At 39.7% G+C, this 19281-nt stretch overlaps 1 protein-coding gene across 18 annotated transcripts in view; it reads right to left on the reverse strand.

The window, feature by feature from the left end:
• Positions 1–19281, reverse strand: part of PCDH15 (protocadherin related 15) — a gene marked incomplete at its 3' end in the record, with an annotated part of 626354 nt that overhangs the window by 24220 nt on the left and 582853 nt on the right. For 17 of the 18 annotated variants that reach the window (XM_081912931.1, XM_081912944.1, XM_081912932.1 and 14 more), the window contains 3 exons: positions 16047–16223; positions 9325–9543; positions 4096–4206 (listed from right to left, as the gene is read on the reverse strand). In XM_081912931.1, coding sequence (XP_081769057.1) covers positions 4096–4206; positions 9325–9543; positions 16047–16223 — 507 coding nt within the window. Of the gene's footprint in view, positions 1–4095; positions 4207–9320; positions 9544–16046; positions 16224–19281 lie in introns of those variants that run through there. The other variant, XM_081912939.1, reaches the window with a different exon arrangement.

Here is a 19281-nt window from a genome sequence, read left to right on the forward strand (position 1 = left end):
AAACAAATGCCTTTCAAAAGCTAATGCTTTTTTATAAATCTGAATTTTCTCCTGAAAGCTCAAAAGCCATGACAAAGAGGCATTGTGTATGAGATCTATTTCAAGGAGTGCACATGGTGTCTAGGTTCTTGCTTATAGTAAGTGGGGATCAAAGAAATAAAAATGACAGGACAGTAGATTGTGAGGGAAGTTCCCAGTCTAGTGCTTTCTTTTGGCTTCAGAGACCTGAAGTACACATGGACTCAGCCACAGAAAGGGCTTTATCATTCATCTGAATGGTGGAGACAGCTTCATGTTGAGAGCTGCCCCTTGAGTCGATATGCATAGGGGCACCTATATGAATAAGAACTCGGTTGTGCATTATTGTAAACATAAGGGTCTGGACTGGGAGGTTTGCGTTGCAAATGGGCTAGAACAGTCCTTATGGTCACCAAAACAGCTGTTAATCCCTGTTCTATCTGAAACATCATGGATTTATGGTAACATGCTGTGCATATGCTCCATATTCCTAGTGGGATCAGGAGTCTATTGCTCTGTTGATATGGTGAGTAGTTGTAAGATTATGGGGTTAGTGTGGGATGAGTCACTTCTCAGCGGCATCACCATGGCAGTTGTGCCATGTGGTCTCCTTGCAAGAGCAAATGGAAATTGTATTTAAATGAGTCAACCCACTAAGCGATACTCCTGTGCAAGCTCTGCTCACTTCACTAACAAGGCGCTTTCAGGAGCAGTGGTTGGCAGGCTATGCTCTATGCTCCCTATAACTCAAATCCATTTTGGCTTAGCCTAACTGCAGACATGGTGAAATGAAAATGCTACGCTTTGGTGATTTGATGATTGCAAAGCTTAAGCTGCTCAATAGCGATCAGTCCCATTGGCGTTAATGAGCCTTCCAGTAAATGCACGTTTTCAGGTTACAGCCTCTAAATTTTAGAGGTGCCAACAAGCTGAAGGGGATAGAATCTACTCACCAGAAATGTCTTCTCACCCAGTGCAATGACAATGCTTTCAGTTCCTTAGCCCTACTACCCTTTGGAACGCAGTACATTGAATGATTTAGAAATAAATGTCTTCCAGGTACTACATTACTAGGAAATAATTGCAATTCTCAGTAACAAAAATCAACTACTTTCCCCATCTGCTACAATATTACCCGCAATGGTTTGAGTTTACTTACTGATGCCTATGTGTCCAAAGACAGAGGAAAAGGAAGAAATGAGACATGAAATGAAATGAAATGTTAGTTCATGTATATAGTTGTGTATATTATGAGTAAATCCAAAGCCAACAATGAGAAAACAAGAGAAAACAAGTAGAATGAGTGATACGGGGAAAATCAGAAAAGCAATTAGAAGCAGATGTCCTCTTCAGAGCACCTATCATTTAAATTTGGAGAGATCACAGAAGCATTGGCACTTCAATTTCATGTTGAAGAACTTATTGAAGCGATACAAGTTATTGTTTTGCACAAAAACAATTTCACCGATGAGGTTTAAATACAACACAGTTAAGCAAAGCAAGACGTTCTTAATCCACAAAGTCTCTCAGTAACTTCTCTGGGCACAGCAGGCTTCCTGAAGTAAGTCCCATTTCTAAAAACAACCTCATTCCACTGCCATCTTCATAATTGGCTCCCAGTGCTGCATAGAGTGCTGGACTGGATTTTGGACTCTTTGGATTTTGAGCTCTATCCGATCTTTATCTGGACATTAGAACTTCTGTACATGCATACCATGTTCCTCACCCCCTGTGACAACCTTGTCCTCCCTCTTGAAACTCTCCCTCCCTCATTACTGGGATTTTGCACTCAATAATTTTTAAGGACTAAACAGGCTGAAATGTTATGAAATGTCATAAGTAATGACATTTTCTGGGCAAGTGACAGTGATGATAGTGATGATAACCTTTCGTACAATTTCCACTTTAATGCAGAAGTTAATAAAACACATACACACACTCTCTTGAAAAAGAACAACAGATTAATTTATTCACATGTGCTATTCATAAATGTACAGACCCTAAGCCTGGTGACCGCACACTTTTCTTAAATTTTTTGTTGAGCACTATCCAGAACTTCTGCATGAGGTATGGGGGTGGTCAGGAAGTTCTGATGTATATAGCTACAATCACAACCCATTAGAAGGAGAGAGCTTCCTATGCTGTGGTACAGGTGGATGGCATCACATCCCTTACAGGGCCATGGACTCATCTGGCCACATAGTAAATAATGGAAGATTACCTCCTGCATCACCCGTGCACTAATTCCTGGGCAAGCTAGACGTTCCAAGTTTTGTATGTCAAGAATGCAATTTTCTGGTTGAAATACCAGCCTGCTTGAATATCACTTCCATCATTTACAGCTGACTCCATGGTGGATTGACTCTACGCCATAAAACCCTGGTGTCAGAACCAGCTTCATAGTGTGAGTAGCGTTTCAGTGAAGGCAGCAGTACAGAATCCTGGTGCTGTGACATATTTTGCTTCCTCCAGATTTAACTTGTTTTGTTTCCACTCTGATGACATCACTGGCTCTGCTCCCTCAGATCCTGAGCTCCCTTCCCTAGAACTTGACCTGGCTCTGACCACACTTTTTATCTTTCTATCCTAGGCTGGCAACTTCCCTGGGTCTTGACAACCAACCCTTGACTCTTGCTGATACCTGAAAGTCAGTTTAACTGGCACGTCACTTGGGATACAGCGACCAGTGAGAAATGCTAGGACCCACAAAGCTCATGGGCTATCAATCTCCCCCCATTCCAATTGTCCGAGGATGTGGTGACTCCTAGAAATTGGTGCAACAACCCCTTATTGGCACAGGATCTGCCTGGGCAATCTTCCCACCATAGCTTGGCTTTGCCCACATGCTCTAAGCAGGAATAATCTGCACAGAAGGGGTAGCCCAGACCCAATAAGCTGCGGATCATGAAAAAAAAGGTATTGTAGCAAAAAATGATATTGCCAAGGCATGGCTTGCTGCCCAGGTATGCCCACACATGGAGGCTTCTACAGCCAACTCTCTATTGATGATAGTGAATGCTGGATCACACCCAGCATTTAAAAGCTGTAAACTATTTCTGAAATGATACGCTGTTGTCAAACATGTTGTTAAAGTGGTTTTTTTAAAAAATGCTTTGGAGAAAATTACCGGTATATGATGCTATTTGAGATAGATTTTTCCTGGATGCAACTGGCATCAGTAACCCTGAGCAAACATATCCTTCCCATAATTGCCTTGTATTTAAACAAACGAGCAAACAAAAACATTCTCCCTATGTAAAAAAAAGGGGGGCATCATAAAGACGTTTACATGTACTAGATTATAAGACTTACTAGAATAACAAGGGCAAAAATGTGCATTGTTTGGTGTAATAGCATCTCTTACCAAGTTGACAGTATAATCAGAGTAACCTTGGGCCTCAAATGCATTCCAGAAATGATCAATGCTGAATTGACCAACATTGCTATGACCAAGCCATTTTACAACCTCAACTTCAGGGACTGAATGTGGCCCTCCATGGATCTCTATGCACCCTCAGGACCTTCCCCAGGTCACATTTATTTCTTGTTTAAATATTTATAAACCACATTTTCATATATAATATCATGTCTTTCATTGATCCTGTTCTGTGATGTGTTACCAAATTGGGATAACATCTCTTGTTTGCTTGGGTGGGGAAAAGTGTGGGTGGGGAACACAGAAACCTGTCTTTTACATGGCTAGCCTGTTGCCTATGGTACAAAAGCAGTGCCTTTTCTTTCATTCGGGGGGCACTCAAGGGTACACAGTACCAGCATCACTTTGTTGTTGTTGTTAAAAAGTGTGGCATTTACAGTAACCACATCATGGTGAGTACTGGCACCTATTTTTCTAGAAACAAAAAGCACTGTAAAAAGGTAAGGGTTACATCTGTTGGTTTGGCCATTTTTGCCTTTGGCTCTGCCCACCACTGATATTTGGCTGTCTGGAAGGTGAGTGGCTTGTTAATTCTTCTCTGTTCTTGAAATTACGCAACATTGTCAACTGTAATCTCCGAAGCATCAGAACTATACTTTGAATTGCTAGTATTTTAAACCGCAAACATCATGAGGACTTACATGGTGCTGTCGCCGAGTTCTTCATAGAGATTATGCGCAGGAGTGCTTGCTGGTTTGCCAGCTGGTAAGGCCATCTGGATTCGAGCTGTCTTTGCACATTCTGCTTGTCTCCTTTGGTGAGTCACATGGAAAGGAAATGGAGAGTGTCACACATGGTCTCCCACCAAGAACACATCAGCCGCAACAGCCCCCAAAGGGATATTTGTTGCAGTTTTTCACCTCGTGATTGGTGACAATACTAAGAAGAGAATTTGAATGCACCACATGGCAGAATAAAATCTGGCTCCTGACTTGATTTTATTTGCTTCTGACATACTGTATGCAACTCAAGTTATGATAAAATATCCTTTAGTGAGAGTTCTGAAAGAGTTTTAAATATCACCTCTCACTCTTGAAAATGGATATCTGAGATACCTAAACATGAAAGCGAATGATGTTTTCAATGGAGCTCATTTCCAAGTAAATTTAAGAAAAGATGCTGCATTTGTGTTACAGAGCAGATAAAACCAGATTATCTCAGTGTGTTACTGCTGACCTAACAATCCATGTATTGATTAGTCTCTGTTAGGAAAATACACCGGGATTTATTCTTAAGGCGATTATACTATTCTTTCCTCTGTCATTCCTAGCCATGTTCAAGATTCAGCAGTTTTTAAGAAAGTGTACTTCCTTTACACACACAAACACACCATGCAGTACAACACATCTATCATCTGTCATCTATCATCTATCATCTATCTATCTATCATCTATCTATCTATCTATCTATCTATCTATCTATCTATCATCTATCTATCTATCTATCTATCTATCTATCTATCTATCTATCATCTATCTATCATCTATATCATCTATCTATCTTGATAACTCTTATCTTACACTATACAGGCTACATAATTATCCTGTCTCTTTTAAAATCTAGGCATACTCTGATATATGCCATTTTCATAGTTTAACTTTATTGCTTTCCGTAGGAATACTTCAGCTAATATTAAAAGTGGCATATAGAGACCCGTATTTCAATATGATCTCTGCTTTCAACATGCAATAGCCAAGGGGTGGAAAATCTGGGGGCAGAATGTATCCCTCAAGTTCTTTCCATCTGGCCCTTGGGAATTTTCCTCGGCCACCCTCCCTCTCTTCAGGCCACAATCCCCAGTGATATTTATTTATCCTATGTAATGAATTTGAAACAAGGCCAAAAATAAATACTTACTCTTTAAATCTGTTTTGTTATGCAGAGTGATAAAACAGAGAACAAAAGTTGTGAGTTTCACTTAGTAAAAATAATTCACATCGTGAAATCTAATAAATTTCATAAGGTATTAAATTTAACTGTACAAATCACATTAGGGCTAAAACATTAATGGGTTAGTCAGTTAACAGTGCAATCATATAAAGGTCTGCTCAGAAGTAGACCCTGTTGATTTCAATGGGATTTACTCCCAAGTAAATGTGTATAGTACTAGAGTCTTAAGGAATCAATTAATAAACTAAACAGGCATCACTGATCAGGCAATGCAAATTAAATTAAGCATTTTACTATCCCCAGGAAAACCACACATGACAAAACACCATCATAAGAGAAGAACCACCATTTTCCTTTAAAACAATCACAAGCTTTTTTCCTTTAAAACAATCACATGTAAATTGGCCACTGTTTGTGGTTAAGGAAGAAAGAGCTTAACCCCAACTGTAGATTTAGATGACACACTAAGTAGAACCTTGGCTTGACTGCCATGGCACACTCAGCTAAGGATTGTGGAAGAGCAAAGTGGCTGTAAGCTCCTCTCTGGGAGCTTCTATGTTCATGTAGTCCTATGAAGCCATAGTTCCATTTATTGTGGTGTGCAAGCAAATAGTTTACTGGTGCACTGGGCTTAGGGCTAAGAAGGCATGCAAAGGTCTTCAAGTGGTCCTATGGAATTTCCAGCAGGGAATGGGTCATGCTTTGCAGTTGTCAATTTATTACTTAAGGTTTGTTTGTTTTTAAAATAATGCATTAAGAATTTCACTGGCTAAAGACAGTCTACAAAAGCCAATGTTTTGTTTAAGTCGTTAATAATAAATTTATTGAAAGCAGCCCAGATGGAGATTGCAGTCTCATGGAGAAGTGATCACTTGTTAACTATGAAAAACTGGCACGATAGGTTTGGAAGACAGCACCTTTAAACAAACTAGCACAACATTGCAGAGTAGTTAGAGTCAACATTATCAGTGATACATTTTATAGCTGATCTATCTTAATTTCTGTCATTAATTCCTCACAAGAAGAACCTAAAACACATTCACTTTTGTTCTGTAAAGTTATGTTATTCTCGGCCTTTTGGCTAAGATCAAGTGTAGTTATTCTGAACTTTATATTGATATTCTGGATTTTCTTCATTTAGCTATCATGTCACTGATCATCTCTAAGGTTTAAAGATGGCTGTGGTTAACTTCACAAATCTGTTGCTGTAATCAATCCTATATGTTTGGCATTTATAGATTTATTATTTCCAGTGTGTAATGGGGACGTGTGGGTCACTTATGTATTTTGTCTCTCTCAATGTGGTATTTGGAATGTTTTGATTGTTTGGTATTGTTTTTTGTTTTTTTAAAAAACAAAAAAACCCAGTGATTAAAACAGCAATTCCAACTAGAGTTGCTGCTTTCAAATGTTAGGAGATGAAAAAATAAGTCTTACAATTACTTTCTGAATTCAAATTATAGATATAATATAAAGGAAATTAAAAATACCGTATTTTTCGCTCTATAACACGCACCCGACCATAACACGCATGTAGTTTTTAGAGGAGGAAAATCCGTAGGCATGCCACCCGTAGGCATTCCTTCCATAACACGCACAGACATTTCCCCGTACTTTTTAGGAGGAAAAAAGTGAGTGTTATGGTGCAAAAAATACGGTAATAGCAAGGCTGTTCTCCATTTTGAGGTCCATTTAAAATGTGCCACTCTACTTTCATTAATTCATAATTTGTGGTTCACCACTGATTTATTCTTCAGTACAGGATACCAAAATTTCAGAGGTGCCACCTAATAGAAATGAGCAGCAATAATTTTTTGGGTTATTTGCAAACTATACAAGGAGGCACTGAGCAGTGCTGCAACACTGTTATTTCACCCTGGAAAACAAGTAGTGTAAAATTCATTTAACTTTACTGTGCTTTTTTACAATCTGCAAAAATTAATTCATTGAGCTGATCAGTGGCCTGGAAAGTATTGAAAAATGTAGCTATGACACACACACAATTTTAATATAAAGCAATTCTTAATGTTTCCATTTTATGTGCACCAACGATGACAGTTATGTTCATTTGGCTTTAATTCTTGCATTAACTTGAATAGTTATTTTGCTAGCTTTGATATATGGTGATTAAAGCATAGCAAAACCTTAGGAGAAGAGGAAAATACACATATTTCCTTATTATTTTAGTACAGATCACAGGTGACATGTACACAGGAGTACTATTGAATATGGCTTTAAAAACTATCAAGGTATTCTTATTCATATCCTTATTAATCTTACTAAATTTTATTAGTTGCTCTTTCACAAAAGAGGCATGAAGCAACTGACAAACTTTGTAATACAACAAAATAGTTCAAAATACAAACGTTAAAGCCAAGTATAAAAGCCAAAATAAATCAAAAACTTAAGAATGCATCCACACATGCAAAAAGCAGGTTGAACACATCCTACTCCATTAAAAGAGGTCTGGAGGGCGGCAACACGAAAATTGGCCTTTTCCACAGTGGCTCCCTGGTTGTGGAATGCTTTTTCCAGGGAAGCATGTCTGGATCCCTAATATCCTGCCCCCTGGCCTTTGGCTAATTAAACGATCTATGGCCTTTTAAATGTGCTGGTGGTGGGAGAGAGTTATTGCTTTTGGTTGTTACTATGGTATGTATTAAGGGACGCGAGTGGCGCTGTTGGTTAAACCACAGAGACTAGGACTTGCCGATCAGAAAGTCGGCAGTTTGAATCCCTGCGATGAGGTGAGCTCCTGTTGCTCGGTCCCTGCTCCTGCCAACCTAGCAGTTCGAAAGCACATTAAAGTACAAGTAGATAAAAAGGTACCACTCTGGCGGGAAGGTAAACGGCGTTTCCGTGTGCTGCTCTGGTTCGCCAAAAGCGGCTTAGTCATGCTGGCCACATGACCTGGAAGCTGTACTCTGGCTCCCTCGGCCAATAAAGCGAGATGAGCGCCGCAACCCCAGAGTCGGTCATGACTGGACCTAATGGTATGGGGTCCCTTTACCTATGGTATGTATTCTTGTGTTTTTATATTGTAAACCTTCCTATGATCCTCTGTTGAAGGGTGGTATATAGATTTAATAAATAATAGTAACCACAATACTAACAACAACAAACACCTAAAACACTCCAAATTAAGGGCCAAAAGCCTGGGTAAAAGGAAACATTTTTTGCCTGGTGTCTAAAATTATTGTTATTATTATTTATTGAATTCATATACCACTCTATACCCGGAGGTCTTGGGGAAGTTCACAGAACAAAATTAAAATATAAAACCACAAAATATATAATCAAAATAAAAACCCAATAACCTCTCCCCCAAAAACCCCACATTTTAAAAGGGCATAGGAGCATTCTACAAGCAGGGAACCACCACTGAAATGGCTCATTTTGACCTCCTGCAACTCCCTCGGAGGGATCACACTGAGAAATTTAGAACTCACAGGATGGAAGTAATCTGAAAGATGGAGGGGGTGCAGAAAATCTATGTTGCAGAACCTGGAAAAAAACTGGATTGCTGCACCAATGATCCCTTGAAGCATACCAGAAAGTGAGAGGCCTTTTTCAGAACATGATGAAAGGGTGATCAGGTTGTATGAGAAGAAATGGAGAAGGTTTGGTACCTACAGGCAGCTGATGTATGCTGAAAAGAAACCCATAGCTCATTTGGCTGAATTGTTAGTTCTTCTAAAGTCTTGGGAACAAACCTGGAACCTTATTTGTGACGTATATCTTCTACCTTTTAGTCCTGGGCCTTGCCCCCAAATGGTGAGCCTCTGTTTCCGAGGATGGTAGAGCCTTGAGTTTTTCCTGTAAATGCTCTTGGTGAGGAAGAGACACAGTGGAACCTGGAGCCTAAAAGGGAAGGGCTCCTCAAATGTGCATGCTGGAAATGTGACCAAAAGTATGAAACCTGCCACCAAGCACAGCCCAGTCCTTCATCTTTGATGTAAACAGAGTGCTGGCATACTTACTGTTTGTAGCTGACCATAACTATTAAAATAGCAGGCATGCAGCAAAGGATGATGATGACAGCCAGAGCCAGCAAGGCCCCTTCTGTGTAGCCTACGGCTTGGGCCTGCTTCTTGACATTGGCCACCACATCTGGAGTGCGGATCTCCAAAATACGTCCTCCTTGCCCAAGGTACGGCTGGAATTCTTTATTGATATCCAGGAGTTTGCCATCCAGAAATCTTGAATATTAAAATGAAATAAAGAAAAGATAATAGCAAGTAAAACAGGCAAGATCAAGCTGCCATGTCTCTTCTCCAAACTGATGCCTCCTCCAGATGTTTTGTAGTGGGAGCTTTAGTCCAAAACATCTCAAGGGCACCATGCTTGAGAAGGCTATTCTATTCCTATCTAGGGCTGCACGGGACATTATTTAATATTTACTCCAATATTAGCATATTAGACACAGATAAATGATTATTGGCAAGAAAACAGAAAAGTATTTATTGGTGTGTGTGGGGGGGAATATGAACATTCTGATTCCCCCCCAGTGCCCTTTTGTTTCCTGATAATGATTTTTTAGTGCATGGGGAGGACAGTTTCCTCTTCCTTCTTTGCCTTCTCTGAACCACATGCGATCTCACTGCCATGGTGGGATGTCTTGCTTGGCTCACTGCCTGGGTTGTAGTGACCCACCGGATTGCTCTTTAGAGGGGTGACATTTGCAATGACATTGCATCAGACATAGCATCATGATATCACAACAAACCTACATTGTCATTGTTAATTGGGCTGAACAGCATTGGGGGCAAAGGGGGAGGAGTAAAATGGAGCCAAGACACAATGACCCCCGAAAAGAACCAAAGGGGATCGAACAACACCAATACAATGCAAACATGATCATAATAGCAAGTGCCCAAAAGACCACATAAAAACAAGAATGCATTGCAAGGTGTAGATGCTGTTCTGCCAATGGGCAGAGACTCAGTGTTCCCAACGTTCTTTCTGAACTATACCATGGGCCCATTGAAGTTAATGGACATAACTAACTTAGGTTCATTTATTTCAGTGGGTGTACTCTGTGTAGGGCATAGTTGAATACAACCCCATTAGACTAGCTGCACATTCAAGTGTAAGGCAAGAAGAAAGCCTCTCACTGCACACTAGGTGATGCTCGTGTATGCTAGATGTCATTTGTACTGATGAAGAACGTGAAGGAATTTTGCTTGGCTGGCAGTATACTTTTGGGAGATGTAACACTGCCTCTCCTAAAAATTCTGTAAGCAATTTCTCTACAAACCTCTATTTTAAGGTTTTTATAGCTCAACTGTGCATATTCCACTCCAGATGAAATCTGGCATACTGTACAAAATGAGACAGGGGACCTTTTTTATTTTTTAAAGTCACATATTTTCACGAAGACAGATTGCTTGAGAAACTCTCTCTGTCTCTCGTGTTTGTAGAAGATAATGCAGGCACCTAATATTTGGTACCTAACAGTGACCTTTTCCTGGTACTAGTAATGGAATTGCAATGTAGCACACAACTGGAGTTACTTTGGAAAATAACTTCATATGCATCTTCAGGACACTCTCAAGTCAGCACTCAGTTCAAAACTGCAATTATATAATTGATCGCAAGACTTTGCACACTTAACTGGAAGAAAATGTCAGTGAAATCAATGGAACTTCCTTCCAAGTATGTGGAGTTGCAGCCAAGAATACCAGATAAAATTATGCAGGTTCATTCTGTGTGAGCACTTCAATTAATGAGAAGTGAAACAATCACCTAATATCCAGTGACTATAGACTGTTGATATACTGAAATAGGGAATCATAGCCAACTTTATGAATTAATGTTCAGATCAGAAGACACAGTGTATACCTGTCAGCCTGAGGAGTCCCATCCCTAAACCCAGCTTGGGAAGAAGAAGAAACATGAATATGTTCTCTGGATTATGGAATTGCTTTAAGCACATATATGTTTGTAAAAAAAATGGAAATATATTGACTATGGCTATTTAAAACTTGCTGCCTGACTGCTACAACAGACCAGCTCAAGTCTCCTGATGTGACTAGACAGCTGTCTTGCTTTTTTCAGAAATGCTGCCATAAGCATTGGGGTTTTTTTTGATCTTGCTAGACAGCTGTCCTGCCCCAAGTATATTATGAAACTGAGCCCCCTCACTCCTCTCTTGGTAAGAACAGGACACCTGCATAGTCACATCTAAGTTTCTCTTTACTGTCATACAGCCACATTTTGTCCACAGTGAGCAAACTATTGTTTGCATAGTCAATATTTTTTAAAAATTGTGATCTCCAGTTCTGGTCTGCAGACAAAAGTGGGTTGCATAAACCATGCTTTGCTGAGAACCAGGAAATATGGGAGGATATAAGAGCCCATGAAGGGAGGAGAGAGATACAACACAGGGCTTGTGTCCTTTATTTACCTCTCTCCATTCTCTCTCGCCCAAAACACATTCTTTCTGCTGTTCTCCATTCCCTGAAGGACATTCCTTGAATCAGGTCATGAGGCATGGAAAGAAGAAAAAACAGGTGTCTGAAGAACCCAGCTTACTCTTCCAAAGGACAATGAAAGCCATCTCTAAGATCCCCCTGCAGGATCTGCTGGGTAAGAAAGGTCACAGAATCCCCTTCAAAGCTTCTTACAGCAGGATTAGGTGATGGAAAGTAGCAGTTGGAGTAGCTTTGGAGATTAGGATAAGAATCTGAGCTTATCTGAACCAAACCTCTGGAGGTTCCCAGCCACAAGCTAAAACATGTTAATGCTTCAGATTGAAACTCTCACTTCATTTCCCCCCTTTACTTTGCTAAGCTGACACTCATTCACCTCTACCCCAAAGCCAAGGTAGTATTCCCTAGGATTTTGCTGATTTAAATTTTATAAAGCTTTTGAAGAATGGGGAAAAAGGCTGACTGTGCAAGCATAAGAAAATTGTTTAATTAGGTTGCTTCTAAGCCAGTGTTAATCGGTAGCTGTTCAAAACAAGAAACCACACACTTTCTTCACTTTTTTTTCATGTTAACCTTCTTTAGTACAAAGTCTGTATATTAAATGAAGGAAAAATGATACAAGATGATTCCTCAGACCTGTCTTGGGGGAGGGGGGTAGAGGGTTGGAGAGAACAACCAATTAACACAAGATGCTAAATCTCTAAAAATTACGCAAAGCTGAGGCTGCTGTTAGTGCTGAAGGTATAGAAACAGTTCTTTTTTAATATGTGCTGTGATCCTGTGTACATTTACTTCAGAGTAAAACATCTAGGCTATTGGGTGCTGCAGCTCTTTGGGTGTTCTGATTCACAATAAGAAGAAGATGTAGCTGTATAGTCAGTTTATTAGTTCCTGGCTTGTTTATTCTTAGTTGTTCAGTTATAGTTATGCAGCTAAGAAGAGGAAGTCACAGAAGACTGACAGAAGTCATATGGAATAGCCTCTCGTAGTCCAAAAGGAAAGTAGAGTTGCCAGCCAGTGGCGGTAGGTGTTAAAAAAAGAGTTGGTCCAACTGCTGAAGTATCACCGGTGATTTATACAATTTGTGCATACGAAGCTTAAAAGAACAACTGCGTAATGTGTGCGACAAAGGTGTTTCCATTTCCAGGTATAGATTGTGACAGGAGCAGCTGCACTGGTGAAGCTTTCTGGAGCACCAGAAGTTGTGTGGTGGTTGTGATCTTGTGGATCATCCTTGCAGAATAGTTATCAAACTAACATGCCAGAAACAACACACCAGAAACTACAAAAAACGAAACAAAAACTAAGGGTCTTTTCCTGGCTCCATATTATGAGAGGAAGAATTAATCAGGAGACTGTTCTGCAGCCATGTAGGTAGCCGATTTAAAGGACTATATCAGCTGACTGACCCGTCTACAGAAGCATGATGCAAGTGGGCTTTGTGTATGTGTCAAGGAAAATGTCTTGAGCCAGGGAAGAGTACCAGCCTGGCTCCTGGGCTTAGGCCTAAGAAAGATATTCTACTATCATAAAATAAAACAAAACACCCATTTTGAGGCTGTTTGTTACATAGCTTACTAGAAAGGCAGTGAGATCTGTAAACTAGCAGATCTCTAGGCAAGCTTCACAGGATCATTGAACCCCCGTATTTCAGAAATTGTCTTCATTCCATTGAATAAATTGAAACCAAAGAGCGATTCTAATAAAATATCCTGTTGAGTGCATGATTAACTATGACTTTTAGGACATAAAAAGAGGACATAGCGGGATAAAAGAATGACTAGAAACTGAAATACTACAATGTGGGACAAATTTGCACAGGGATAATATTCCTGCATATAAACACAGAACTGAGAAAATGCAGATTAAGACATCTCACCATGAGTGCAAATAACTATCTTGTCTTAAGTGATAGCTGTGTGAATGCAACTGATGACTGAATCCAGCCCTTCTTTTTTGAGTGTGTATGTATATCTGCATGTGAAAGGGGGAACCAATCAAGAGGTTTGAAACTACAGAATAAATATTATGTTTTCTTGTTTTGTTCTGAATGTTCAAACCTTTACCACTGTCAGGCTATATATTTGCTACCTGTTAATATAATATTAGGGACGCGGGTGGTGCTGTGGGTAAAACCTCAGCGCCGAGGACTTCCGATCGCATGGTCGGCGGTTCGAATCCCCGCGGCGGGGTGCGCTCCCGCTGCTCAGTCCCAGCGCCTGCCAACCTAGCAGTTCAAAAGCACCCCCGAGTGCAAGTAGATAAATAGGGACCGCTTACTAGTGGGAAGGTAAACGGCGTTTCCGTGTGCTGCTCTGGCTCGCCAGAGCAGCTTCGTCACGCTGCCCACGTGACCCGGAAGTGTCTGCGGACAGCGCTGGCTCCCGGCCTCTAGAGTGAGATGAGCGCACAACCCTAGAGTCTGTCAAGACTGGCCCGTAAGAGCAGGGGTACCTTCACCTTTACCTTAATATAATATTAGTCTATAAATTAATTTTCTCCTCTTTTTCTGTGGCTATTTCTAACTCACACCACCTATGATGAGCCTATTCACTATACCTCTTCTTAACAGCTACATGCTTTTCTATCTCACTTGTGCTATAATTTATCCACACAAGATTTGGGACTCAGGAGAATAAGATTCCTCTAACGAATCACAATTCATAAGGCAGCCCATAGGTATTTGCTTCATGGACATATGACTGACAGATTGCCTCATTCCATCATGGAGCACTGTGACCTGACTCTCCTTCGGGGAGAAGAGGTACAATAAAATATATGCAAAGCAGCAGCAGGCACCAGAGGGGGTTTGGAGAAAGAATAATGATCTCTCACTTTCCACAAATATAAGGCAACAGATGAAATAGGTTTGGGAATATAGATGAAAAATAGCATTCTTCACAAATGAATGAACCAACACATGCACACTCATTGCAGCAAATGTCCTTAGCTTGCTGACTGCGTCATTCATACAACTGCTGAAGATCCCAGACAAAGTTTGTGAATAGGAGTATTCGTGGGGTGGAGAGGAGAGAAATTCAATTCAGTTCATATTTGAAGCCAATTTTACACTTTCCAAAATGGTATGCAAACTGAGAACAAAATTCGTTCTGTCCTTTGCAATGCAGTTCTCCAACCAATGTTTACAAAAATGCAAATATTAGAAGAAATGTGTGAATAAATGAGTATATATTAGTGAAAATAGCATACAAACTGCATTATATTAGGAGAAAATGTATACGTTGATCAAAACTGCAGACAGAAATGTGTTTATTAGTAAAATATTGTACTTCATTTAGGGCATTATTGAGGAGAAAAAATGGCTTTCCCACTGGCCAGGCTAAGTTTTTCTCCCTGACTTCTAGTTTTCTAGTTACAGAGAATGCTTTATACAGAAGAGCATTCTGTCATGAGAGCCTCTACCAGTGATCCAGATACAGGTTCAGTTCACCTTCAGAGTCCTGTTTGAGTGTTCCCTCCCATGTGATTATAGTTATGAAAAAGGAGAGAGTGCTGTTGCAGTTTCTGTCTCTCCCCTTCTGTTGTGTCCTCATTGTCTCATGGTTTATATTGTCCAGGATTCTAAATCACATATGGAGCCAATCTCCTTATGGTAGGCTTCCTGCTGCAGACGTTATCTTTATAATAGGTAAGAGGTGTGCAGATTGAGTGGTGAGGACATGAGAGAGGAGGATAGGTTCAGGAAGCATGACTCAGTCTCCTTTGTGCGCTGTAATCCCACGAAGCCTCAATAATGCTCAGCTGCTTGAGAGAACTAAGCCTATGTTCTTCCTCATTCTGAGCCCTAGCATCTAGTCTATCTGTAAAAAACCCAAACAGAGCAACCTTTCTGTTTCTGGTGGGAAAAACTAGATATATGCTTCTTTCCCCTGCCCAAAACCTAGGTAGAGAATGGGAAATATATATTTCTACAGCTGCACTGGAAGGGCAACCTTGAAATGACACTGAGTCAAGATAAATCTAGTTTCAAATCCTAATGTGTTGTATGAGACAGCAGCATTACATGGGTACTCAAAACTTTCCAATGAGCCTTATGTGGAACGTGGCTATAAGTATTATATACATATATCAACAGCTTATAGGTACATAATGGTGCGCATGAAATCACAGTGTGGTGCAAAAGGAGAGAGGGGTATTAATTTTGCTAAGCAATGTGGTCAAGTCAGTAACTAAAATAACCATTCTGCCAACCCGATATTCACAGTGCTGACCACAGAGATAATGCTACAATGACATGATGGAATACATACTTGAAAAGCTCGTTCCTCATTATAGCACGGTTTGTTTGAGGGTCAATTGCGTAGACCATAAGATCGGATTTTGAATAGTCTTCTTCTGAATAGCCATCTCCATATCTGCGAGCACCAATGGATTCTACCACAACCCTTGCGCCAGGAATCTGGTCTTGAATATAGCGTTCCAAAATCCTGATAACGGAATGCAATAGAAACATCTTCTGTGACTAATTGACATGTTCATTCCAGATAGACAGAGACAGAGACAAAGACAGAAGCTCAATGGTAAAAAACACATAGACCCTAAAACCCATCTATTTTTAAGTGCAGAACTCCTAAGGAAAACTGTAGCAACAAAGAAGCAGCTCTCACCAGCATTGTGCCCATAACACTACTAATGTGTATTTATGATAGCATTTGAGTTTTAAATGGCTTTGGGGAAATTCCAATGGTATTTTCCAAATAAAACTGTTAGCATTATATAGGAGTCAGTTTCACCTCTTCATAGAAGGCTAATAAATTCTTTCTCACACAAAATATGCCCACGATGAGTTGCAGTAGAATATTTCATTGATACATACAAGATGACATAACATAGCAGGTAGCAGTGTATCTAGTATTCCTCAAGAAATATAGTAAGCTTTGCAATCAGGGTATGGAGCTGACAGGTTTACCACAGGATGATAAAACAAACAAGCAAAAACTAGGCCTGCAGTTAAACCACAGGCATTATATAGAAACTGACAAAACTGTTGCAAGATAGCTTAAGCAATGTAGCTGCACAAATATGCACTGTATCAGGGACATAGAAAACACAGTTCAAAATTGTCCTGAATCTAGCAGGTGAGATCTATCCACAGAAATAGGCCTCTGCACTGATACATATCTAAATGCTCTTCTTAAAGGGGGTTCAAAGCAAAAAAACAACAACAATGCAGTGGAAAATTTAAACAGTATAGCAAACTCAAAAGAACTGTAAATTAAACCAAAACAGTAAAAATCAAGTCAAGAGGATTCAAATGGGGGGGGGGGGAGAGGCTAAAACAATGCCTATATTCTGGATTTCATGATGATGAAATACCGACCTTTTTCAGTGCTTAAGCCAGCCTGAATGGGGTTAAGTGCATTCTGAACCATTAATGAGAGGCACATCTTTTCCTTCTTGATACTATTTTCCAACCATTTTTTTCTTTATCCCTTTTTTGGATCCAAAGAGCAGGGCTTTTGGCCCTCGATATGTCGTGGACTCCAACGTCTGACCAGGGTGGCAAATAATCAGGGATGATGGGAGTTCTAGTTCAGGCATAGGCAACTCAGCCCTCCAGATGTTTTGGGACTACAACTCTCATGATCCCTAGCTAACAGGGCCAGTGGTCAGGGATGATGCGAATTGTAGTCTGGAGGGCCAGGTTTGCCTATGCCTGTTAAAGTCCAACAATATCTGGAGGGTAAAAAGTTAGCCACCTCTTCTACAGGGTGCAGACATTTTATGTTCTTTATACAGTTGACTAACAGGTCTTGGAGTCGAGTGGTTTGTTACTGTTCAATGTTTTGCTATGTTCGTCTTTGGATTCTCTGAGGAATCTTTTGGCCTATAAAGCAGATTTCCTTGTACTCACCCATTCAATCCCCAACCCCCATCATCACATGGACTCTTGTTATGAAGGTTTTTCACCTCAGTTTTTTTATATGATGAAAGGTGTGTGTTTTTTTTAATGCAGCATTGTAAAGAGATATGTAAATTGCCTTGTAATTTATGTTATTTACATATTCATTGATGTATAATTGGTGCTGTCCCAACAGGGGCCTCACTGCTTTTCTTTTTCCTGAAGTGTTGTTTGCTAATTTTATATGCAACAAAGCTGTTTGTTTCTAGAGGCAGTCTATAGACAATTCTAACCATGTCTATTCAGAAGTATCATTGAATGATTGTAACCTTTTAAAAATAGAGTGCATCATTCATGATTGTTCTTTTCACATGGAAATAAGTGACCTGTTGTCCCCTGTTGATTTTATCTGTGCTCCTCAGTTAAAATCTAAGGATTTCTAGCTGTCAAACACAAAACTCTGTTTACTACAAATATTTAGAACATAGACTAGCTTGAGCATTACTTCAGCAAATGCATACACACAACCATCTTCTGCATAAAATACTCATTTATGAAATAAAATGTTGGATTTTACAAGTGGCATTACAATGACCAAAGGAACATGCCTGTAAAATATTTATTATGCCCACAGTAATTCACACAAACCAAAACACAAAGAGCAAAAAATTTCAACAGGATGCAAAACTGTCCTTCCCCGATATCCGAGCGAGGGAAATGAAACAGGAATAAATTACTACTGAATCAAGGACACAAGCCTTCCGTTCTAGCTTGCCTCATCCTGGAGTAAGCCCAGTTGAATTCAATGGGATGCATGTCTGAGTAGATATGGTTAGGATTAGATTCATTAATTTTTAAAGGGAACCCATAGGGAAGTTAACTGGTTTGTAAATGCTGATGACTGATATATGCATGTCTATTGTGCGCTACAATATTAGCAAAATAAATAAATAAATAAATAAATAAATAAATAAATAAATAAATAAATGTATTTCTACATCAGCAAATGATGTAACAGAAGACTTGTGTAAAATAAACCAATAACAGAAAATACTGGATCGAAGTGTGAATGAACAGATGGAGGTACCTTTGTACATCCCTACTTGGGGATACTTCAAAGAACAACCATTATATTTATATCCCCACTTTAAGATGGGAGTCCCAGGTTCTCTTGTCCAAGAAACGTGTAAGAGCCTTGCCCACAATTTAAGCAACACTAGGAATCTCTCTTGGGCCTCTTAAAGATTGCAACTTCCCCATCTTTCCTTTCTCAGTTCTAATCTAGAAACTCTGAGAAGGGTAATCCTCATGGTTCATGCATCCATTCTGCACTGGAAAGAAGTGTCTTTTAGTACTCCAAAATGTTTGCTATGACAAAATATATAAACTACTCTAAGGACAAGATAAGCAAAACTGCAGCAGCATAATACTAGGAATGGCAGAAAACTAATCTAGTTCAGATCAATATGTGCTGTTCCTCACAATATTCTCTGAATTTCATTTATTGTTTTAAAAGGGCTTGACACTGATTATTCTAACCATGCAATCATCTTGGGTACAAACCTCACTACTGAAAATTTCAATATACAGATCAATGAATTGTTTTCAAACTGATCCAATGAACAGTATGCCTCTGTCCTGTT

Source organism: Podarcis melisellensis (assembly GCF_964234715.1).
Source record: "Podarcis melisellensis genome assembly, chromosome: 5".
Classification (NCBI taxonomy): Eukaryota; Metazoa; Chordata; class Lepidosauria; order Squamata; family Lacertidae; genus Podarcis; species Podarcis melisellensis.